The sequence below is a fragment of the Plectropomus leopardus genome, chromosome 5 (assembly GCF_026936395.1).
Source record: "Plectropomus leopardus strain MGB_pleo_1.0 chromosome 5, ASM2693639v1, whole genome shotgun sequence".
In the NCBI taxonomy this organism is placed as follows: domain Eukaryota; kingdom Metazoa; phylum Chordata; class Actinopteri; order Perciformes; family Serranidae; genus Plectropomus; species Plectropomus leopardus.
Window position 1 is genome coordinate 6,698,276 of NC_142180.1, and position 25,376 is coordinate 6,723,651.

The 25,376-nt window shown below is 39.1% G+C and overlaps 1 protein-coding gene across 2 annotated transcripts in view; it reads left to right on the forward strand.

Moving 5' to 3' along the window:
- The window catches only part of phactr1 (phosphatase and actin regulator 1), a 56,127-nt gene that overhangs the window by 3,323 nt on the left and 27,428 nt on the right, over positions 1-25,376 (forward strand). Inside the window, exon 1 of one of the 2 annotated variants that reach the window (XM_042513691.2) lies at positions 19,599-20,021. The exons of the other annotated variant lie outside the window; for it this stretch is intronic. Coding sequence (XP_042369625.2) covers positions 19,727-20,021 — 295 coding nt within the window. The 5' untranslated portion in view covers positions 19,599-19,726. Of the gene's footprint in view, positions 1-19,598; positions 20,022-25,376 lie in introns of those variants that run through there. 2 annotated transcript variants of the gene reach the window in all.

Sequence of the window (25,376 nt, forward strand, 5' to 3'; positions counted from 1 at the left end):
TTTCCTTCTGGGTCTGGTTTATCTCCTTAACTATGTGGCTGTTTAGCTGCTAAATATTCATTTTCTTCACTGGAAGCTAGTCTCTAATTGTGTTCATCCACTGTTAGCATGGCATATTTTGGTAGCATACGTTGTCAGAGCCTTTGTGCTTAATATATATTTTTTAATAATATTACTGGAAAAATTGAAAAATGCAAAGTAAAAAAAAATATATATATATATATTTTTTCTGTAACAAAATTTTTTAGCATATAATTAAATATAGTTTTCTGGACATTTTTTTTTCATTTCCTTGCAGCCTCTTTTTTTTTTTTGCAAAATTTTCTCATGTTTCATTGGTTAAAATGCTCAAGAAAACTGATGATGGTGCATGTCTGAAAGGGTTAAAACAGCTGCTCAAAAAAGGCTGATGACAAATTTGGTTGGCTGCCGTGAAACCCCAAAAGTGAGCCAAAAGAGGTTGAAAAACTCTGTAGAGTTCAGTTGGGTTGGAATATTCTTTGAGTTTTTCACTACTCTTTCATGTTATGCAGTTTTTTATATGATAGTAGTATAAACTCACTGATAAATGCAGTATTAAAGGGAAGCTCTGTGGGTTTCAGCATTGATTGTCAAATAAAATATGCTTTTGTAATAATGGACCTACCAGCCAATCATGGTTGAGGAATTTCATCAAAATAACCTTTAACTTTTACTTTTACAGTTTTTTCGTACTAACCGATGAGACCAGATCCATTTCAAAGCCTGGCATCCCTGCTGCACTGAGCCAGTCCAGATCCCAGGCAGCACTGCTCCTCTCCAGCAATGTAAATCCAGGTCAGCTCAGTCAGAGCTTAGCCCTTCTCACAAAGACCAAGACGCAGGCATTACCACGCTCCCATTCAAACACAGAGAGCTCTAATAACGACCTGAATGAAAGACTGAGAAAGAGAGGTCTTAAATGCGAGGAGGTGGAGGAGCAGGAAGAGTCTGAGGAGGAGGACAGGGTGGCATGCTGGAGGCTTTTAAATTGTGGCAACATAAAGACTGGCACAGTGAAAAAGAAACAGAGTTGGCTTTCGTCCATAGAATATGGTGGGAACGGTGCACACGCTCACCTCCCACTCTCTAAGTGATACTCTTTTGTCTGTCTCCCTCATGCACATACATCAACAGTGCGATCTGCATACATTAGCCAGGCCTTGAGCCGCAGAACGGTAGAACTACCTGGGCAGAATACAAAAGGGACACGGGGAGGAAGTGTGAGAGCTTTAAATGCAGGGGAGTACTTCCTGCCTCACTGCCTCCCACCAAACATACAAAACCCCTCACTCTTCCTCTGCTGGCACGCCGGTTCATCCATTCAGCCCCAGACAAGCTAACCATTGTGTTGAGAGAGAAAACCTGAGTCTGGGAAGGCGTCTGACTCAGCCTGAAGTTGACAATGAAGATAGTGGGGAGGTCTCTTAGCTGTTGTGATGTCAGAGCACAGGAGCATGAAGTAGTATGGATTAAGGGAAAACGCCCTTGTGTATCCTCAGATTGTGAAGTGTTCAAAATCTGTAACATCATTGCATGACATTTACTTTCTCATGCTTGTCATGGAATATTCTGGACTTTTTGAGATGATGATTGGGCTGATTGCTTTGTTGACGTTATTTGTTGCTGTAGATATTCCCAGTTTAACTATTTGAAGTAAATTTGAGGCCATGAAGAAATTTAGTGTCTGTACCTTGAAAAATTTGTTTTATCGTGAAGCCCTACACGGCGCAATCCCAGTAGGTGTTATTTCTGATTTATCATTTGGTTGCATTCACTTTTCTTATCCTTCTCTCAAGTTGTTTGCAAATTTGGAAAGGATGCGGTGTATGTGCTTACGGGCCCTTCTGTGCATGTCCTCCTCATGTCAGCGTGGGATTTCTCTGGGTTCTCCGGCTTTCTCCCAGTCCAAAGACATGCAAGTCAGGTTAACTGGTGACTTTAAATTGGCTAAAGGTGTGAATGTGTGCGTGAAAGGTTATCTGTCTCTATGTGTCAGCCCTGCGATAGTCTGGCAACCTGTCCATGTTGTACCCCGCCTCCCACCCAATGTCAGCTGGGATAGGCTCGAGCCCCCCATGACCTTAAGAGTGTAAGCTGTTACAGCCAATGAATGGATGGTCTGCTGGTGGGCCATTACAATAGGAGTATCCATAATATGATGTTGATTTTACTACAGAAAAGACTTGATCACTAAAATTAAGTGGGGATAAAACTGTATGTGTTGATATCGGTTATCGGCCAAATGGGTTGTTTTTGTAATGTTCTGCTGCGAGACCTTTGGTCTTGGCATTTATGTGGATGCATCATGACACACATTACACACAAACACTGTTGCAGACCAAGTACACCCCTTAATGTCAATATGATCCCAGATGGTAGTTGCCCCCCTAGCAAGAAAATGTGCAATGCCACATTGCAAAAACTGCTCAGGTATGGCCTAATGAATGTGCACAGAGCTCAAAATTCCCCAGATCCCAGTTCGATGGAGCCTCCATAGGACATGTTAGTGCCCCAGAGTCAATGCTGATCCACAGTGAGGTCTCTGACCTTTCGAGGCGTGGACAAAAGACTTCTGGGGGTGTCCTGTGATGTCTGGCACCAGGGCATTGGTAGCAGATACATTGAGTCCTCTGGGTTGTGAGGTGGGGTATTGCCACATCTCCTGGATGCTCAGTGAGATTGGAGTCGGGGGAATTTGGAGGCCTGGTTGATGCCTTGAGTTTTTTGTCACATTCCTTGGGCCATTCCTCAGTATGATTTGGCATTGTGAATTGTCCTGCTGGGAGTCTGGTGTCATCGAGGAGTGCCGTAGCCATTAAGGTTTGTACTTGGTCTGCAACACTGTTTGGGTGGGAGGTGGGTGGGAGGTATCCCAGTGGGACATCCTACTATAACATGAGGAAAACTCCATCCATCTTTCTGTCTGCATACATTTTTCTCCTCGATGGGTTGCCCGCTCAATCTGAAATTGCACTTTGGCATTGAAAATTGCCATAGGTAGAGCCTGACAAAGCCCTTTGCCTCATTCACCCACTGCCCGTGCCCGTTTTGGATCAAAATTCTTCATAAATGACATAGACTTGCTTCTTTATCTGCCTGTGGATCAATTAGTGAAAACAGAGATAGTGCCACTTTGCCTTTGAAGCCCACATTGTGGTCAAAGGTGAAATCGCAGTTTGAATGACAGAAATAAAACACATTTTTTTCATAGTAGTTAAAAACATATGTTATTACAAAGCAGATTTTTTTTGCCTGTTTATTTCATTTTTGAAAAACTCTGCACCAATATATTGGTCTATGGTCTGCACAAGGTTGTGGCGCACACATCCCCTGAAATCTCCATGTAGATGCAATGCAAATGTCCCCGGGTACGGACTTGTTACATAGTAATGAGATTATCTATGTTACTCACCCCGCTTGTTGTTGTCGTTGAGCATTTCAAAACCTACCTTGTTTATATCCCTGTTAAATAGCCAGCAGTCTTTGTCTTTCCTGCCTTTGTTGGCACATTGCTGTGTTTCTTGGCTTATTACAGCCATCTGTTGATCTGTAGTCACAATGTGAGATCATTGGCTGGACTGGGTTTCACCTCACCTGTGTACACCACCACATGCGTGTCCTCGTGCGTGAGACACAAACAACGTGGGGACCAACACATTCAGAATTTTCCTGGAGCTGTGTTACCACTTTTTGTTTTTATTTAAATGTTTTACAGCTCTTCTTGCTATATTCCCCCTTACATTGTGGTAAAATATCTACATAATTAGAACACTCAAAATTCAAGCTTTTTTCATACTCAGAATTTTGATACAAAATTTTGGTACCATTTATAAAAGGGTTTACAGTGTATGATATCAGTTGTTATCAAATGTTATCAGTAATACAGTTATGCTGTAAGAGCATGCTTTTAGTTGACATTACTTTTCGCCTTACTTTTGTCACTTTGAGTAAAATTCTTCCCAGGATTAATATTTAGAATAGAACTGGGGCACAGTTTCAGTGATTTTTGTTTCCCTGAATGCCTTTTGACATCCTTTAGACAGCGTGTCTGAACTTGTTGCATTCATCACCCACATGTCAGGGAGGGCAAAAGTGATAGTAATACCAGTGGCATAGAGAGGACATTTCCAGTTGAGATAAAGCAAAAGTTACTCAAAATGCTGTGTCTTGTGGGTGCATTGCATTTAGGTCGTCTGTCACTGGATAAATAGTCTCTTAATTCTGTGAACAGATCACTCCAAGGAAGAGTGTTAGAAGATAAAGTGTTGGTGGTTGTTTTTTTGTTTTAGCTACCTTCTGCTATTTAAGCACAATGTGGCTGCACTGGAAATATTTTGGAAAAAAAAAGTGATGGCATCAGTAATGTAGTGTTGGTGATGTAACTGTGGAAAGGACTTTTTATGGCTCCTTGCCAGCAACAGCTGTGACTGCATCATAATGTTTACGGGTTGTCTATTTCTCCCATTCTCATTAATGCAACAACTCAAGAATGCCTTGAGGGAATTTCTTCAAATTTGGCAGAAACAACTGCTTGTACTTAAGGATGAATTATTAAATTTTGTTTGTCTGAGGTCAAGATCATTGGGACCTCGTCCCTCTCCTACCTGTGCATGCAATTCCTCAGTAAAGCCTTGAGGGAATTTCTTTAAAAGTGGCACCACTGAGACCCAGGGAAGATTTGATCAGACTTTTGCAGTCAAAATGTCACTGTGACCTCACAAAACTCGGCCATAATTTAAGAACACAAACTCACTATCTATAGCAAAAGCCCACACAAATGTCTAATAGGATAAAATGAATAAGTGTTGACATTTTTAATCCAAAATGTCAAAGGTCAACTTCACTGTGATATCATCAGAATCAGAATCAGAATCACGTTTATTGGCCAAGTTCAACAAATGAGGAACAAGGAATTTTTTCCGGGTTGGCAATGCTCACAGTACAGGGGAGGGAAATAAGTTAGGGATAAGAAAAATAGAAAAAAAGACAGACATAGACATGTAATTGTATTTACAAAAGGAAGAGATAGGGAATATATACAACATGTACAGTATGTAATTCAAAAATATACAGTTAGTGCAAAAACCACTGTGCATGAGGTAGTATGAACATATATATATATATATATATTTGCATTTTGCTTGTTTGTTTTGTTTGTTTTTGTTTTGTTTTGTTTTGTTTTGTTTGTTTTTCTCTCCTGACACTCTGACTATTTACAGTTCATCAGAGTGACAGCCTGGGGGTAGAAACTGTCTTTGTGTCTGTTCTGTAAATGTAAATGTTCTGTAAAAACACTTTCTGTCCTGTTCCTGTGATAGTCAAACACAAGCTAATTGGTTTTTGGTATTTGGGTTCAGGTGATTGTCAGTGTAAATGAAGCACTTCTGCAGTCTTCTGTAAAAATTCTCCCTGGAAATTATTTGCTGAAATCATAGATTTCAATTCAGTTATTACTTCCATTTCGGAAAAAAAAACCCAACAACAGCAACAGCAACAACAACAACAACAACAATTCTTTTATAGTTTTCACTTCATGTATTATAAGATTCTGGACAGACATGGATGTAAACTGCATCTTGACTGGTTGGTGAAGGCACACAACCCTGCTGCAGTGATTCTATTTCTAGTGTGAGTCTCTATCATCTTTACTGTGGCAGAGCCCTGAGGATAAACATGTAAATATGAGGTGGAGTTTGCGTTTACCAACGCTGCTGTTAATAGGCTGAGACAGCTGCCAGTCAATACACAAAGATGTCATTTGTGAAGCCTTTATCTTTATCTTTAATCATGAAAAAACAAATTGTTACACAAAAATTGAGTTAAATTGAAATTAGTTAACCCCTTGACTATTTAACTTCTTGTAACTTAAATTGGTAAATAAATGTTAACAGGTAGCAGTTTTACATATATTCGACAGTATTTTCTTTTTATCAACTTTGATATATTTTTTGAGTATTTTTATTAGCTATGGCCATTGTTTATGACAAGTTAATTTTCAAATGATTAGAATACTGTTTTATATTGGCTTTTGCTGTATGTTTCCTCTGAAGTCTGCCATTGTCATTGTTGATACGGAAATGTTCTGTGCAACTATGGACTATTCGACATCAGCATATTGTGCATCTTTGTCTCAACAAAATAATCTTTCAAATATTTGTATTGATGTACAAAGCAATATATGTCGATCAGATTTTTTAATTATTTCTTTCTTTTTGTCTTATTTATTTATTTATTTTTTGTATTTATTTTTTAACGCAAATTCTGTATCCCCACAAATTTAGGTCAAGTCTCTATTTATTGTGCATGGTGCATTCTGTAATGTCATTTTCTGGTTCTTAATCCTTTATTGGTTTCCTGCTGCGTTGTACTCCTCCTGGTTTTATAGTCAGTCTGTGAGCCGGTCTTTGATATCCCCCCCCCATCCCCCCATCCCCGGTTGCTTTTAAGTGTGCCCCCTTGTGGTGTTTAACCTGTGGGGTTAGCTGCAGGAGTTGTCCTTCGGCACAAACTGAAGACATCACCAGAAGCTTTTTTTTTGTGTTACAGCATTTTAGGTTTGTTTGTTTCTTTCCCTAACTATGCTGTCTGTTGGTGAAAGCCACCTATCAAAACAGATGAGCTGCATACAGGAGACAGAGAGAGGTGACTCATATCCCGGTGATATGCCAAGTCTCACATTCACACATTTACAGGGAGGTATACACACACACACACACACACACACACACACACACACACACAAACACACTCATACAAGAGCTCCTACAGGCTCTGCTGTTCTGTCACTTTGTATTAATTCAGCACATAGCGGGTCCAGTCACAGAGAGGAAGGGGGCGGGGGGTATTGAGGCTTTAGAACAGTGAATGGCAGCAAGCGAGACGATCAAGAAACAGTAGGAAGAGGAGAAAACATTGAACTTTTTGTTGCCTTTGAACTCACAGACTTCCTTTGTCCTTCCTCATCACATCACACCTTATTTAACTCTGTTGCCGTGTGTTTGCTGCTTTCTTGATGCTGACACTTTTCTAGACAGACGGAGGAAGAAAAAAGACCAAACCAGACACAAAAGCTCATGTTGTCTTACAAAAAAACCCTGTTCACATTTAACTTGGTGTTCAGGCTTAGTTATGCAGCCTAAAATAACCAATATGCCTCAAAGGCTAAATTATTTATACAGCCTCTGTCCTTAAACCCTTGATTTGGCAAAAGAAAAACTTCCCCAATCCCCCAAGAGAAAATAGAATTAAAAAAAGGAGAAGAGCCAGAGGAGGAATCTTCTTTCCATCTCACTTTGAGAAATGAAATTGTTTCCATTTTCTTTACATATAAGCCATCAAGTGCTCACGTGACTTTACAAGAGAAATATATTGTAAGGTTGAGCGAGTGCACCATTATCTGTATCTCCATCTGTTCAGCCAACTAAACGATCTGTATCTGTCATGAGTGAATGTGGCCTACATTGGAAATGGGGGGGGCCCTAAACCTGACATTGATGTGGTTTGATCATAGGTTGCTATATTCATTTTAAAACTATCTACAAAACAATCTCAGGATTGAGCTTTGGATGATTTTGATCACAAGAGTAAGAGACTGGACATAGTTGCCCAAATGAAAAAGCAGATTCATTTTATGGGAGGCTTGTTTTATTAGGGCTTTCGGCACAACCCTAATACACTAAGATAAATAAACTTTTTTTAAAAAAAATATCATTTGAACCTATCAATGGATCAAAGCAGTTGAATCTCCCCTTGTTAGAATTATTTGGCAAAGTCTCAAACTTTTTTGTCCTTTTTAAAACAAAAACAAAATAGCCAGAACTGTATCGTGATATTTAGTTATTAAATTATATGTACTGTGGCGGAGGATATGTGTCACCCGTGCCAGGTTTAATTACAAGACCATCCAATAATGTGTTCTAGTATTAGTAACACGTGAAAGACTTTGGTAAAATAATTAAGGTATTTGCAGGTCTTAAAAAGCATTTGTTGTCTCATAAAATGACATTAGAGGGTATTAAAAAATGTAATTATACTAGCCTTAGTACCTTGGATGCTCACTGTCTTATAACCGGCGGGCATCAACAAATTAAATTAACTAATATCATAAATTGCTTTTTAATTTGTAAATCCATTCATCAATTTTCTGCCACTCATCAGAGTCAAGGTCACGTTAATTGATTAATTATCACTAAGAACTATGCTGCAAATCGTAAGCACTTTCCTTAATCAGTGATTGGTAAAATGAATGATCAATTAATTGATTCATTGTTATTTGACGAAGCCAGAAAATGCCAGATGTGTTTTTCCTCAATAAAAGCTCACAGCAACATATTGCATATACTTTGACAGCATTGCATAGCCTATCGATTGATCAGTTACATTTGACATGTTCAAAAAGTGTTATCATCCCTAATAGGAACTAGTGTAATACACTTGTGAAATACTGACAAAAATGTGATATTAATGTCAATAAATTAATGTACTTCATAAATAATGGTAGGACTCATTGTCCCCACAGGCTTTCCATCCTTTGATCGGTCTGACTGTGAAAAAGGTGTTAAATTGTGACGTGTGACTCTGTGACGTGTTAGAAAGGTCTGATAATGACCTATCGCCCAGACAGAGCGGATGTACGAGTGTTCAGATGCTTCTGTTATCTGCCAGTCCTGGAGTGACAACAATGATCCATTTCTTGATTTAGTTCAGTTTATCCACTAGAAGCCACAGGAAGCAACCTCTCTTTGCTCCACCTGACTACCTGCTTGTCTCCTGAGGAGCGATGCTGTGAAGTGCGGTAGAGTTAGGGACTGGGCAGTGTCCCTGCTGTGCGATTAAATGGCAGAGGGAGTCTGTTTTAGCCTCCAAGCAGCAGGTCTCCACCTCGTCTGTCTCAGCAGTAGAGCAGCACATTAACTTTACATACTAAATCTTTGTCAGGGCTGTAGTCTCAGTTCAGGGCCGAAATTAGAAGCGGCGTCATCAAAGCCCAGAGGATGATTAATATTTTTTGCCTGATGGAGATAGAAGCCCAGATGGGATGAGGTGGTGATACAGTATAGGGGGGGGGTAATGGATAGTCATCAAAAATAGACAAGAGGGAAGGTTACGTGGTCGTCCAGTATGACATTAATCATACAGACAGCAGTGACAGTGAGTTTAACCTCTTAACGCAGGAGGATAGTTACAGTTTTATTTGCTTGAGATTTCAGTTAGGACTGACTGTTTTATTTGCTTGAGGGACTTCCGTCTTTTGCCCGAAACGGCGGATAGGAATGGGATTTCACTTTCAAAGCATCAGTAAACTCAACAGCAGTGACTAGCTTCAGGGCCCCTCTGTGCATGTTGTCCCCATGTCAGTGTGGGTTTTCTCTGGGTTCTGCATGGTGCTGCATGTTCATTGCAGACAGAAGTTGTAGTAGTAGAGTTACAATATAAGAACAAAGAATTAAATAATTCAATTCATAACAGTGACACTCTCATTTTACACAGGGCCAGCGTCAGGGTCTATAGTGGCCTCTTACTTTGCACTGATATTTAGTCATTAATTTATTTATGTTGTACTTTGAATGAAAATGAAGTGCCGAAGTGCATGAAAAATATCAAAATAGAGCTTTTTTTTTTAACAAATCAAATGGAAGTACAAGGGGGATCCCTGGAATCCAAACAGAAGTCCAGGCTTATTATTTATATATTAAAAACTAATAATGGTATATTATTAATAACTTTAATATTGTCAATGTAATGTGTAAAGCACCATTAAAAACAGTTTAACAACAAATTAACACCTTTAAGAGCAGTTTGACAAGCAAAGCTAAAACAGAAATGGGATAGTCAGTATAGCAACAGAGATTTAAACATTATTAGCAAAATGTAAGGACAACAAAACTAAGATGAATTTAGGATATAGTTTAAAAAAGAAGACAACAAATGCAAGACATAAAATATCAATATAAGTATATACAATTAAATACAATAAAAGCAATCATATGACTAAAAGAAGGAATGAAATAAATAAAAAAGACAACATCACATAAAAGCAAGTCTATAAAGATGGGTTTTAAGAAGTTATTAAAAAAATTAAATAATTTGTCATTTTGCAAAAGTGTCCCCCCCGGGACAAAGCAAGTGTCCCTGCTGTGCAAAATGATAGCTGTACGGAAACAATCATTTGTTAATAAATGACTCAATCAATCTGTAACAGTGATATCCCATTAATTACTGTTTAATTAAGCATAAATTGTAAATATTTATAAATATTATCTTGGTTCCAGCTTCTCCTCTGTGTTTAATTCTAGTTTAAATTGAATATAATTGGATTTTGGACATGATTAACTGATTAATTGATAGATAATCAATTGAATAAACAATTAACTGCTTTGTCACTATTAATTGCACCTTTCCTTTTTCTTTTTTTCTTTTGTTTTTTTAAAGATTATTTTTATGGGCTTTTTGCCTTTATTGATAGGACAGATTGAGTGTGAAAGGAGGAGAGAGAGGGGATGACATGGAGTAAAAGCCAAGGCTGAAATCGAACCTGCAGCCACTGCGGCGAGGACATAGCCTCTATACATGGGGCACCAGCCCTACCAACTGAGCTATTGGGCGCCCCTATTACTTTTCTGTTTACACATTGTCATTTCATCCATTGACAATATTAAAATATTAGTACACATAAACGTGTGCGTGTATGTCAAAAACAAATTCAGGAAAAATGTTACTCAAACCTCAGCACCGTTTTGTGGAAAAGTACATATTGTGTTATTTCGGTGAGCTGTCTCATTAAAGAACAGTCGTGATGCTTTTCTCAACACATTCTGAACTCTTCCTCTAAGAATAGAGCAGCAGTGCATTAACAGCTACGTGTGTTTGTTAAAGGTGCAGGCGTTTTGCTAAAAGGCATGGTTTAAAAGCCAGTTTGACCCGTGAATAGTGGGTCGGCGTCAGCAGCAGTGCTGCTATCGATCACAGAGCAGTTTTATTTGGCAGTTAGAGTGCAGAGTTGTAGAGGCCACTTTCATATGTCCATTTATTTTACTTAATTTCGCTTTGAAAATAAATGGACATAGAAGGAGATAAAAAAGACAAAAGAATATATAAATAACAAGCAGCGTTTAGTTTACAACCCACATAACAAAAGATATAAAACCAAGGGCAGAAACTGAGAAAACAAAAAGATGTTAAAGGGATGCTTTGTTGATTTTTGACCTTCTTTGTACCATCACATTGTTGGTAGTATGTGTACATGAGCTGTGGTAAACTTCCCTCCCTCTCCCCCCCATTGAAACTTCATCTGATGATGCATTTTGCATGTGTCATCCCATAGAGTTTCACTGGCTCACAGGGCTGTTGCTCCAACTACAGGCTGTACTTTTTCAATTTTCATAGTGCCCACCACCCACGCCGCCACTGCCAACACAAAGAGTATAGAAGTACGTCAAGTGACAGACCCGCCCCCCTCTCTCACTCTCAAAGTCTAACCGAACACCAACAAACCTCTGATGAAACAGTAAAACTTCTTAAACTAGGCAGTGCTGATCAAATCTAAACCCAAATTATGTCACTGCGCTGCCTATTTTTTTGCCTCAAATGTTTTCAGAAACAGACTTTGGTGCCATGTTTAGTTGTAATAGCGAGAGTTTGTGAACAGAAGGTTGGGGACAAACTGTTTCCTGCACAGAAAAACGAAGCTTGCAAATACGAAGATCAAATGGTAAATCTTGGTTTATTGAATATAAAGATTCTCTACTGTGTTGTTTGTTTTTTCACCGCAAATATTTTCAGAAACATAATTTAGTTTACTGTTTAACTGTAACATGAGATTGTTTGTTACCAGCCGGCTGCCATTATGTCAAATAGATGAGTTTGCATTACATCACCCACCAGCGGGAGTGTTAATTGGCTCAGTGCATTATGGTAGTTGTACGTTTTCTGCCTCTTGAGCAAAAGTGAATGCCCCAGACTTTTTTTCACTTATTTTCTCTGGTCATGTGGCAACAATTTTAAAAGTATTTGCATCTTTCTGCTGCAATGACAGCCCAGTTTTCTGAAGTGACCATATTTCCAACAGTGAAGGACTTCTTGAGGGATGTCCACAGATTTGGCTTCTCTGAGACTTTACAGGAGGCTGTTCAGAGTCAAAGAGCAACAACAGCTAAAGCACAATCACTGAGTTATCCTCTTTCAAGATAAAAAGAAAGTAAAAACAATTTGGCAGTGAAAGGACAGAAAGCCAGATAGTATGGGTCCTCTGCCAAGACATTTTAAGCCAAATCACATGCAAAACATGGCCATCCTGAGCCATAATAACATGTCCAAAGGTTCAACTCCGTGATTTATTTATACATCCTTCTAATACTGGAGGAGTTTGTTAATGAGCTTCAGAGTCAGAGTGGAAACTCGTTTGAGTTGTCGGGCAGACTCAGCACCATGGAGATGTGACTCATTGCTCAGGCAGGTCAAGGTGAGACTGATTCAGTCGAAGCAGATGTGGATCTCCGTCACAGTACAGAGATAAGAAACTCTATAGGCTGCACTGCGTCTGCTGATGTGGTAACGTAACTGAGCTGAGGAGGAGACAGCTCGTGAGAAGGACATGCTTACACTGCTGGCACCAGCAGATAGATGCTGTTGGACAGGATGGTTTATGGTGAGACAGATGTAAAGCGCTCAGTGTCTCACAGATAGAAAATAATCTGACAGCTGTTCACACCACAGGCTGTCTAACAAAGGACATGCTGCCATCTCTGATGTGACAAGCACACCTGTGGTCTCATGTATGCGAGTGTGTGTATGCACTCACATGTGTATTTCTGTCCGTACGTGTGTGTGTAAGTGTGAGGCGGTATGTTTCAGAGCTTGTGGTACAGCTGAAAGTGCGCCACTTGTCAGACACATCGAGGCATGAAGTCCATTACTGTCAGCAGCTCATTGAGCTGTAACCTGCAGACCTTTGTGCCCCCACTGAGCCCCTCGAGTGTGCAGGAACAGGAGGCTTTTCTGAGGACTGAGACCCAATAGTTCTTCATCTCCACTGCGCTTCTGTTTCTTTTGGCTATTTTTGATGCAGTTTTAGGGATTGAAATTCAGATTACAAAGCAGAGGGTGGAATAAAAACTAGACATACTTCTCAGGGTATGAAGAGTTAGAAATGTGACAAAGCAAAACAAAAATATCCTCATCTTATTAGACTGCACTGTAGCATTCTTATTTTAGATGAGGTTATGTTTTTGAAACACTGCTGTATTGATTTCCTCAGGATACAAGTTTGACATTACAGCAGCGAGGACTGCACTGAGTGCAGCTCCAGCATTTGAATGAATCATACTGTGTGCTACTTATAAACCAACTCTGGACCATTATTAATTCCAAGACGTACAGTCGTAACACATTATTGCTTTATGAGGTTAATAAGGAATTACCGCAGCGTGCTGCAACAGACTGTGAGCTTTATATGTAAAGAACCGTAAATACAACCACTGTAGCCCTGATTTGCAATTAGGGCGACTGTGGCTCGGGAAGAAGAGCGACCCTGGCTCCTACTAATTAAGGATGTGACACACCAAGCCGACAGTCGACTGTCTGCCCACATTGGGCTGAAGGCGAGTGCCTGCTGCCTTCGCTGCTGCGGTGTGTCCTGCACCATTGGCCCTTGTTGTCTTTTTTTTCAACTGATTCAGCATGTTGAGTCAGCGTCGGTGGCTGTGGAGCTTGTCGGTGAATGTAATTACTCCAACTGACCGTTCTCTATACACTTTTTGGCCGAGACGTACCGACATGAGGGGGGTGCAGCAGGAGGCTTTTGTCACCGCTAGTTCCCCAATGATCCTTTAGACTTCTGCCAGATCCTTTTGGAAGTAAAGCAAACAAATCCTTCCTCTCAAGAAAAGCTTTAAGAGCAGTTTATTCTTTATTGTTTAACAGTTTATTGATATATCATGATGCAATTGGGTCCAAAAAGACTTTTCCCCATAGACTTGCATCCACAATGGAGAAGATCAGGGCAATTTTTTACCTGAAAGTCAAACTTTATTTTGGCTTCATGGTACACTGAGCAAAGTTAAAAGGAATGAAAAGGGCCGCAGATCCAATGCTGTGTCTGGATACATCTGTGCTTTACAGTCATTGTCTCAGACAAGCCCCATAGTAGTTGAACGGTTGTGATTGGCCTGTCACATCACAGGCTGCTGGAAATCTGTTCATGGCTGAGAAGTACCAGACACATCAGAAATAGCAAATGAAACATGAGCTTGCAGATTTGTCTGGTTCTGTGGGAAGAGTGAGTTGGGTAAATGAGCAAAACTCTAAAGCCCTTTGCATGAGATGCTGCAGTCCATTTACTTAAAATTTGTAACCAAGGACTGAATAAGAGTACAAGTTACTATTTTGATATTTATGGTCCATAGTTACTTTGCAGATTAAAGGAGAAGTCCACTGATTTGACACATAATTGTCAGTTCACTCATCAGGGAGGAGAACTTCTCAGTCTGTGAGAACAGTTGTACGATGTCGTATGTGGTCCTGGAGGAACTTTGTTGAGTCTGGGAAAATAATCACTGATGATTTCATCAAGGTTATCTCTGCTCGTCCTTAGAGACTTCAAATGAGAGTCCAGAGCCGCTTTAGCAGCTCTGTGAGGTTGTATTCAGGCAAGCAGTTGTGCTTTAAACTAAATGCTAATGTGCTCACAACAGAGTGCACAATATAAAGAGAGACTGCACCAAACACAGCATTACAGCCTCATAGTTGTGGTGATGTTAAGTCTTGTAACTGAAGTGTAGTTAATTCATAGCCTAATGTTAGCTTTATACTTTTGGCGATTGCATTTAGGCTTCACTTTAGGCTTAAAGTGGTGTTTATTTGTCAAGATTATCCAACTGAACAAAACATGTAAGTTTCACAAATGTTTGTTTGCCGCAGAGCTGATTTTCTGCAATAATAATTGTAAAAACAATCATTTACACTATAATAAAATCTAGCAAAGAAAATCCCATGGGCTTTTTGACGAGGGGACCAGGGTGGCGCTAATTTTGGCCTGCAGAAAAACGTCATCCCCGGGACACTCTGTGTCATCGTCAGCGTGTTGATGTTTAGCCATTGCAATGGTTTTTCCATGTTCACCATCTTTGTTTACATTTGCTAATAAGCACTTAACACAAAATGCTGAGGCTAGTGGGAAAGAGTTAAGATAGGATTTGGTCATAGATCAAAGTATTGGACAATGTCAAGTTTTTACCTGCTGGTGGTGCAGAGGGAATGTCAGAGGATCAGTATATACTGTAGGTTAAGTGCAAAGCAGTCGCTGCTCTCCTGTGTTACCTAATCTGAATCACACCTGCAGTCCTCCCACCTTTGCTCCCACTCACATGAGACAGACTATAAGTCTCAGCCTGTGTGTAAGAGAGTGAGACTATAGATTTATTGATTAGCCCTACACCACCGGTGCTCTAGTCTCACATCTCCTCCTCGTTAGAGAAAGCAACAACAGTGAAAGGGTGGTATAAATCAGGCCAGTCATCAGAATAAGACCGGCAGAGTTAGAGAGTGAAACCTGCGACGCCTGAGATGAGTAACAAACATTGTCCTTCTTACTTGGTTTATGTTTCCACTACAGTAAAGTGTCGTTACGCATTTCTAACTGTCCTCTTTGCAAAGCAGTTTTGTGTCAGCGTGAGGAAAATCTTTTAAAAAGTGGGAGAACATGACTAAGTATTTTTACTCAAGCATTATAGTTGACCCTTTGGCACCTGAGCAAATGGGCTTGATTTCTTTCAAAAACATGGGAAGAAGGCAGTGAGCAACAAAAGAAGAAATTACCAAAAACTTAGTAAGACATTTGTACAAATTTTCAAGATAATTACCTGAAAATAAGCAACAAAAGCAAAAAAATAAATAAATAAAAATAATTAAATAAAAATAAACAAACAAAAAAAAATCATGACTCCAAGAAAGGGCTAAAATATATTACAAAGTTTTTTTCCCCTGTTTTGTGAAACATAATTTTAAATATATAAATAAAAGAATTATAAATATAGTTATCTGGATATTTTCCCCTCAATTTCAGATAATAATAACCCCTAGCTTACTTTGTTTCCCTGTCACATTTTACTTATTTTATGGGACATTTCTTCCCAAGTTGTTGTTATTATGTTGTTTCCTGTGTTTTTGAAGGAAATCAAACCAATTTTCTCAGGTTTCTGGGGTTTAAAAGCTTGTGAAAGGCATCTGAATGCAGCAAAAGAAAACTGATATCATTCCAGCTGTCAAAGGGTTAACCTTTTAAAATTTGATCTATGAACACTTTCCTACTTTTATGATATTTTATGGACTAAACAAATAATTACATTCAGAAAAATCCTTAGTGGATAAATCAGTAATGAAAATAATCAAGTTAACAGATGGAAGGATGAAGAATTACTCTCTCGACTAATTATTAGGACCAATTAGTGCCAAGCACAATTTCCTGACATCCAAGGAAATGCCATTAGACTTCTTGTTTTGTCAGACCAACAAGGAAAAACAGAAAAGAAAATTTCCTGAAAATTAGTTAAGCAAACAAACATACTAAATGATACAGACATTAGAGTAAAAAAACAAGACAAAAAAGCCCAAGGCAAACAAGAGTTGGAAAAGGGGCTTAAAACATTATAATAATTCTGTAACATGATTTTAAATATGTAATTCTGATAATTATAAATATAGTTTTTCTGTAGCTTTTCTCTCTAGATATTTTTTCCATAGCTTTAAAAAAAATCTGAATCTATTATTTTTTTTGGAATGGTTATCCAAAGAAATCACACCAATTTAGGACTGAGTTCAAATTTGAGCTACTTTGCTTGAGTATTTTTCTCTCTACTCCTCTTAATTTTAGTGGAAAATACTGTGCTTTTCACTTCACTACATTTATCTGACAACTACATCAGTAAAACCCTCCTTTTACAGTTAAGCATTAGAAATAATAATATATATTTGATGTATAACAGTCACAGGGGACAGTTTTTTGCATTGAGTAATTTTACTTTTATTCCCTAAGTACATTTTCCTGGTCGTACTCACATACTTACATACTTAACATTTTCAGTGTGAGGAGGAGGAGGAGGAGGAGGAGGCCTCACTCCAGACAGCTGGCTTGTTCACTAAACTGTTCCCCTTTCATCTTGTGATACACAGCCTTGTACTTTGAATTTGAAAGCCTTCGTGACTCATCGTCTGCAGCGAGGAAAATGCAGCGTATGCTTTTGATCTTGGTGTTACGTAAAATACATCAACACGCACACTATGTACATGAGTAAAATGATAACAAAATACAAAAAATGGCTCAATAACACACGTCCGAGGCTTTGTCACGCACCCCAGCTCAGTGTTGTAAAAATGAAGGAGATAACAGAGTGAGTTTCTCCTCACTGGTCTGCACCCTGTAGCTCAGTCTGTCACTCTTATGACAAATTAATTTCATCCTTATTGCTTATGAGTGAGCTCCACCTGCTGGCAGAAGTTTGAAACTACAAACTGTGACCTTTTGTTGGCCTCAGCAGAACATAACCATCCTGACTCTGAAACAAGCAAACTCAGTTGTTAAGTCCTAAGACTTTATAAATTTAACTTGCTTTTATTCTTGTAAGAATCTCGAAGTCATTCTTATTTTGTTTTTTCTTTTTTTGGAAATATTTTAGATTTTGCAGACAGATGCGGAACAAAAATGTAAGACATCCTATAGAAGAAGAAAAATGCTGATTTAAAAAAATGCATAAATAAATATTTATTTTGAGTAACAAAATATTACCATCCACTATTTTTCACCCTCTTCTTCCTGTAGCTGCGGAGCATTTTTTTTTATGGAGCAAATTATAGTTTGACCATAACCACAATAAGCCATAATAAGGGGTCAAGCTGTAAGTAGTCTGTTACAGCTTGACCACTTATTACAGTTCTCTGTAATAAGGGGTCAAGCTAGTTTATAAAATAAATAATGGTGGAAACTTGAATTAACCGTGATTCAAATGCAGTACAATATCTGTGTTGGTGTAGGTTTTATTGTTTGAGCACTATTAATTAAATTTGCTTTACATAAAAAGAACAATAAGTAGTAAGAAAAAAAAGACAAAAAAAGGCTTACATAGGCTACGCATTTTTAAAAAACACTTTCATACATAAGGACAGTTAAGAGTGTAAACTAATGCAATCTACAAGGTAAAAGATGTTAAAATAAAATGTATTTATAGAAATCTGTCATCAAACTGAGGGGTTTTGTATCACTGGCACTGAATGTTAGCCATAAAGGTTCCTGTGATTATTATTTTTCTTTTGACCTCAGATGTGCAAAGCATCTATACTCTGGTTGTGTGTGTGTGTGTGTGTGTGTGTGTGTGTGTGTGTGTGTGTTTTAATGAGATCCTTTAAATTCTAGATTTCCAGGCGCTTCAACCTCATTGGCTACCGCCACAAGGCTGCATCAAATACCAGCATGGATTCATGCTGACGACATAGACTAAACCGGATGTGGAGTAGGCCTTCATAATAAAATAAAGACGAAGAATAAATTAATTGAATTGTGGGTCAGGATAGGATTGCTCACATTTGTTAATACATACTTTGATGTAAATATGATACTTGTTAATAATTTGAATATTATACTTGTTTTGCACAATACAACATTTTATCACTTTCTCATAAACTGACATCAAACCCCCTTGAATTTGTGACACTTTGGTTTAACATAAATAGCCGCAACTGAGTGCAGCACTGTTTTGGAGCAGCTGCATTTCCTAAATTGGAGCTGTCATGCTAAATAAACTGCAATGCTAACAGAAGAGCAGAGAAGTTAATTTGCACAAAAGTCTCACAGGACAATAAAGTCAGAGGTGCATGGCTGTACTAAATAATCTATGGGTACCCTGTGTTTAATCTTGTAACTCACCAGTTTGTCCAATCAGTGGACATTTCCTGCACATTATCATTGTATTTAACCTTTTTTTCTTGCAAGCGGTTGCACATCCTTAGAAATGATTACTGACCTCACTGTCTTTGTCAAACAACCATGTCTTTTGTTGTATTGTTCAATACCTGAAATATTCTAGTAGTTGGAGGTCTGTGATGCTGTATTCATACACCAACAAGACAAGAAGTCTTATTTTCTTCTCTTTTCACGTTAAGGCTTTTTGGTATAATGCATCCATGGTCAATGCTCTTGTCATAGTAGTATGTGCTTGCGCAAAGGCTGTCGGAAGAGTTTTCGTTGTTGTTGTTGTTGTTGTTGTTGTTGTTGTTGTTGTTTTTAAAATCACCTTGGTGGGGAAGAAAGTTCTGGTGAAGGCATACTCCTTTCATTCTGTGACTTCTCAGAGTCAATAGTAGTGTGGTGCTTTTTAGATGTGTATCAGGCATGCCATACAACAAATAAGCAGACAGTTAGAAGGTCGATGTTGTAGAGACAACAATGGGAACAAAAATGTGAATTTTTAAATACATTTCTACTGTAAGGATTGTTTTCACTCTGGTACAGATTAGTATATTGCAGTTTTTAAAAAGTACTGCATGTTGAAAGTGATTTTATTTTGTAAGATGTATCCGGAAGTTGTAGTAGTAGTAGTAGACATGGTTATTATGTCGGACTGTTAGTAGTGGACAGAGCAGCAGACCAGTAAGAACCCCCCCTTCCACCGGAGCAGAGGGCGAGAGGGTCCAGCCCCGCAAGTCCAGCAGCCCAAACATGGCGGGTCGTGCAGGCGACGTGATGCGTTCATGGTCCGGCTCCGGATCTGTCACCGACCACCCATCCTCGGCGGTGCCCGCGCCCGAGGAGCAGAAACCGAAGAAGAGGAGGAGAGCCTTCTGCCTGAACAGGATGAAGTCCCGCAACAGCTCCACTGAGCTGCAGCAGCAGCAGCAGCAGCATCATCAGCCCGCCTCAAACAACAACAACATGCCGTTCATGATCCACTGCCAGATCGGCAAAGAGATCAAACACATCTGCAGCAACTGCCGGGGAGCCGAGCCGCTGGAGGGTGAGAGCACACGGTTCACTTTCATAGACTCTACTGCAGAGACACGGAGGTGTTTTTATTCCTCTCATTTAAATGACGGTCATCATCTGTTGGCTGCCGCTCCCTGCCTGCCGGGGGAGATCAGCTGTACAGCACCGGGAGCGGCGCTCAGATCAGCCCTCTCCGGTCCCTCTGTCAACCATATTTACTTTTTAAGGACCTTTTCAAATACTTGATGGCATTTTAAACAACCGAGTATCAATTTCGTGTAGTTTGTTTGTGTTGTAATTGAGATAAGTTGGCGTTCGCGTGCAGAGTGATAAGAGATTTATCTTTTTAGATGTGTGGTTTAGTTTGTTGCTTCCCTGCTTGCGGTTGGGTTCTTTGGTGCACTAAAAACACTATCATCACGGCATGAAGGGTTGCTGAAGTTGACATCAAAACAGCATCTTTTTTGGCTGAAAAGATGGTCATAAAGTTTCGGATTCATGTACTAGTTGTTTTACAAAACAAATCAGTTCATAGTGATAATATCTGACATGAGAAGGATGTAGCCATGCACAGCTCTGGTGCTTTTAAAGACCAAACCATTTTTCTGACATTCGGCTGGCTATCTTTTCTTTTTAGCTTATTTCCCCTCAAAATAAGACCATAGAAACCAGCCAGTTGATTTAAATCACTTAATCAATCAAAACCTTAATCAGGGTTTCTTGCAACTAGTGATCAGTGTCCATTAATCATTTGAGCTCTCCTTTTAAAAAAAGAAATCAATTAGTTTGGTCGATAAAATGTCATAAAAATACCTCAGGTGACATCTTCAACTGCCGTATTTTGTCCAAGCAACAGTCCAAAACCCCAAAATATTCAGTTTGCAATGATATGAAAAGCAAATCTTCCCAAGTGAGAAGCTGGAACAGAGGGCGCAGGCTATTTTATGTTTGTAAAAATGTTACAAACTATTATTAATTATCAATATTGCTGTCAGTCAGTTTTCTGTCAATCACCTAATCAATGTATGGACTCACTGTTGCAGAACCAGTGTCATCACACTCACAGCATCCTTGGCTGCCCCGACCAGCCGTAAAATGTCTCCAATCAATCAAGTTGATTCAATTTGAAAATCTGTCCAATGTTATTGTCTGCCTGTGGATCAATGCAGTCATGAGAAAGATTCTTAAAATTAACAGTTGTGTTGAGAACCAGAGCTGTCAACTCACCCAGTTGATTTGAATATCTTAATCTGGCAAGACCTAATAGTTATTTTATTATAGTGATTTCTTTCGTGATTAATTCCTTAGTCTATAAAATCACAAAGAACTGTAAAAAAATAGCAAGTTCCCCGAGCCAAAGGTGACGTTTGCTAATTGCTCGCCCAAAAAGTCCAAAAGCCAAAGATTTTTAAATAACTGATTCTAAAAAGAGGGGAAAATGTGCACATTTAAGAATCCAAAACCAGGAGATTTATGGTATTTTCACCTGATAAATTACATAAAGATGTAGGTGGGAAAATTGCCCATTCATTCTTTTTTTTAAGTAGTTGTGTTTGAGTAGTTGTGTTGGCTCATGTATTATCATATTCAAGACTAAAAAATGTCTTAGTTGACTGGGAAGCTATAAAAGTGTTAATTTGTTGAATTGAGAAGTTGATTTGATTCGAAAATCTTTTAATTCCAACCGCAGATCAGTACAGTCGTGCAGAAGTGTTATGCCTAATATTTATTTGCCAATTCAACTTAAAACCAAAGCAACCCAGTATTGATTAATTACAGCTCATTTCCAGTAATAACACCATAAAAAGACAATTAATCCCAAAACATGAGTGGAGCAAGAACCTGGATGAGTCAGCTAATGGACGGAGCAGATCGGGTCCCGGCAGCATCGACTCGCGTTTGGCTGCTCTGAGCTTGTTGTTGAGTGAGTCAGTGTTTTGAGGCAGTGGTAAGAAAACAGGCCCGGGTCTGACCAAAAGAATGTCACCCCGCAGTGTGAGTCTGAGCCCTCTGACTCACTGCTGCTCTCGCTCCACTGCTGGAGGGGGCCCGACAACAGCAGCAGGGACGGCACACCAGACTCTGTTTACCGGGACAGAGATGAGTCAGGAAGGCTCAAGACATGCCCCCCTAAAAACCATCATGTAATCACCTTTAGAGATGAAATCGCTCCATCTCCCCCTGACCTGAACACTAATATGTTCTTCATGACTTCTTATGTGGATACGCTTTTTTTGGCTTTTATGGGGAAGTTGCTGTTATTTGTTCGGGGAAGGTCTCTGTGGGCCCTCTGATGTTCACACCGGGGTGTTACACAGATCTGCCATAGCGACAGCAGACGAGGGTTTGTTGTTGTTGTTGAAGGCCCTCTCGATGGAGGCTGCTGAGCTGGTACAGATTCAAACTGACATCGCTCTTGTTGCAAGGCCTCCTCGAGGCTGACATCTCCTCCTGTCTGCAGCTGCTTACTGCTTCACATTTGTTTTTGTTTTTTTTTCCTCCCTTACCACTGACATGCTGTTTAGACTTTATTTGTGGTCCTCATTTCCTTGGTTCATTCTGTCACATAAGAATCATCAAAAATTGGTAAGAGTTGGATTTAAGTCAGGAGTTTTGTGATTACCAAAAAAAATAAAACAAAAACAATTTTTCAGCGCCAGCTTAAAGTAGTTGACAGTTGCTGATCTTTGGCGCTGTCGGTAATAAAGTTTGAATATGTAAGATTTGAGATTCAATACTGAGGCATACCATCACGGAAGTCATGTTTTGTCCCCATTTGTCTGGTTGTTCATTTGAATGTTTTTTTTTTCTTTTTCAAGATGTCTCAAAAACTACTTAAAGGTCTACTAATGGGGCATTGGTGGCTGAGTGGATAAAGCAGGCACCCCATGAATGAGGGCCAAGTCCTTGCCACAGCAGCCTCAAGTTCAGCTCCCACTCAAGGCACTTTGCCACTCTCTCTCCCCCTTTCACACTGTTGATCTGTTCTGTCTAATAAAAGGCTAAAATGCCAAAAAAATAACCTTTAAAAAAAAGAAAAAGGTCTACTAATGTAGGACTTGTCAGCTGCTATTTATAAACACAATATTCAAAATTAGGGACTTTTTCCCTAAACTGCAATAGACTATTGACAGGGTTCTGTTGTAAGAATGTTAGGAAGGTGTGCGAGGTCTGCTTACAACAGGCTAACTAAGCTAACCGCCACCACCGTCCTGCTTAAGAGAGGAAAGGACAAGTCGCCATCGCTATTCACCCCCATCCTCTTCTTCAGTGCTTGTTAGTGACAGGGAAAATTAAAGCCAACCCCAGATTCAGTCTTGTTTATGAATGAATTTTGTCAGCAAACAACAGAGTAAAATAAGAACAAAATACAGGCACAGGCCAGGGTCTCTGTAGATAAACACACCATAACTGATGATTGCACAATTTTCCATAAAAACAATATGTAGACTCATACAAATGTAATTGCTCTCAAAGTATATCTTTAACAGATTTCACTCAAGTAAACTAATGTTGTCAGTCAAGATTTTTTTTATGCGGATCTTGAGCCAGTGGTACTTCTAATAAGCACTTTTCTTTTGTATCTTTTTTTAATATATATAACTAATATAATGCTTCCCTGGATTTCTTGGTCTAACAAAAATTACCACAGAAAATTGTACCGAAGCACTTTTTGAAAGTATGATTTTTCTCATCCTACAGATTTTTATTAAATGCTTGATAGACTTGATAGACATATTTAGATAAACTCAGGTAAAACATTTTTTCCTACAATTTCGGTACGTTTTTTTTTAAATTGGTTAAACTATTCTTTTAATTCTTGTAGCAATGCAGCATTTGACACATTGTAAATAAACAAGAATCACACTTTCATCATTCAATATTTGATGGTGTTCATAGATTGCAAAAGAGTCTGACTCACTTGATATCATGCTGTTATTTTTCAGAAATCCCATCATCACCATGTGCAGTTCAGATTTGAGGATTTTGTTTTCTAGTTATTCAAGTCATCAGCCTCTGTTCTCAGCATTTTATCTTTTTTAAATGCTATAATTAGCCTATACAGTGGCATATGAGTCAGGGTGCAGGGTGGCCCTTTATGGACACTTAGGATTGGATAGAGATGCTTCTTGCTTATGTGTTTGAACCTGCGTCTTTTCTGTCACGTGATAGAAAATATCTGATCTGCCTGCGTGTGCTCGCTTTCACATGTAAATGTTTGTCTTCCTCTGTAATACATATGTCTGTGAATGTGCGTCTCTGTCTGCTGGTGCTTGTCTTTGTTTACATCCACTACTGCCTACTAAAATGCTGGCTTCCTGTTTTGTTGGTACTCATCGCCCCTGGCTCTTCAGGACTCACGCCTTTGTTCCGTAGAGTCCGTCTCATACAGCAGGATGTTGTTTGTAATGTGAAAGGTGTAATTTCAAATGAAAAAGTGTTGCACGCTGTATAGAAACGGCCTCCAGCGTGAGAGGCTACAGTTCGGAGGCAGACAGAGTGGAAAAAGTGGAGGAGGGAGAGATGCCACTTGAAGTGATGTGTTTGTCTTTGTTGTTCAAAGAAGCAGAAAATGTTATTCACTATAACGCTTGTTGTTTATGTTACACTCTCCTATGCATATGTAATTCCTCTGTCAGGCCCGTCAGGAGGTTTTTCTTCGTCCGGGCCTCAGTGAGGCTTCTCTCTGCCGTTCCCTCCCCTCCCCTCCCAGGTCTAACAGTGATTAAGAGGATAAGCTTTACCTGACTTGATTATGCACAGCCCCCTGGGAGAATGTGTCCTGTGACATTTGAGTCACAGACCAAATAATGATCTGTTTTCCTTTACTGTGGATTAAAGAAGCCCGGCATTACAGTTAACATGCAGTATGCTAATTGAGTATTTACTTTTTACCTGGCTTAGGAGTTACAAAGTAAACAAATACAACATGTTAAGACAGAATTTTTTTTTCTGAGTACTTCTGTCATTAAAGATATGTGACAAGGGCAATTTTTAGGTGTGATTTCATGTAACAAATAAGGAGTCATTGGAAGGCTAAGACATTTTACAGCATGAGGACATCTTGGATTATTACTGTATAAGGGCTGCAATGGTAGATTATTCTCAGTATTAAATAATTTCTGAATTGTTTGGTCTATAAAATGTCAAAATGTCATGCCTTGTTTTTGTTCAACCAACAGTACAAAACCCAAAAACATAAAACAAAAAGGTGTCAAATGCTCAAGTTTGAGAAGGTGCAATCAGAGAATTCTTTGAATTTTTGCTTAGAAAAAAGGTCAAAATTCTAACTGATCAACTTTCTCCTGATCAGTTAATCAGCAAAATCTTATAGCTGTCCACCTTATGTATGTATGTTTTGCCAGTGATAATATAGAAAAATGCA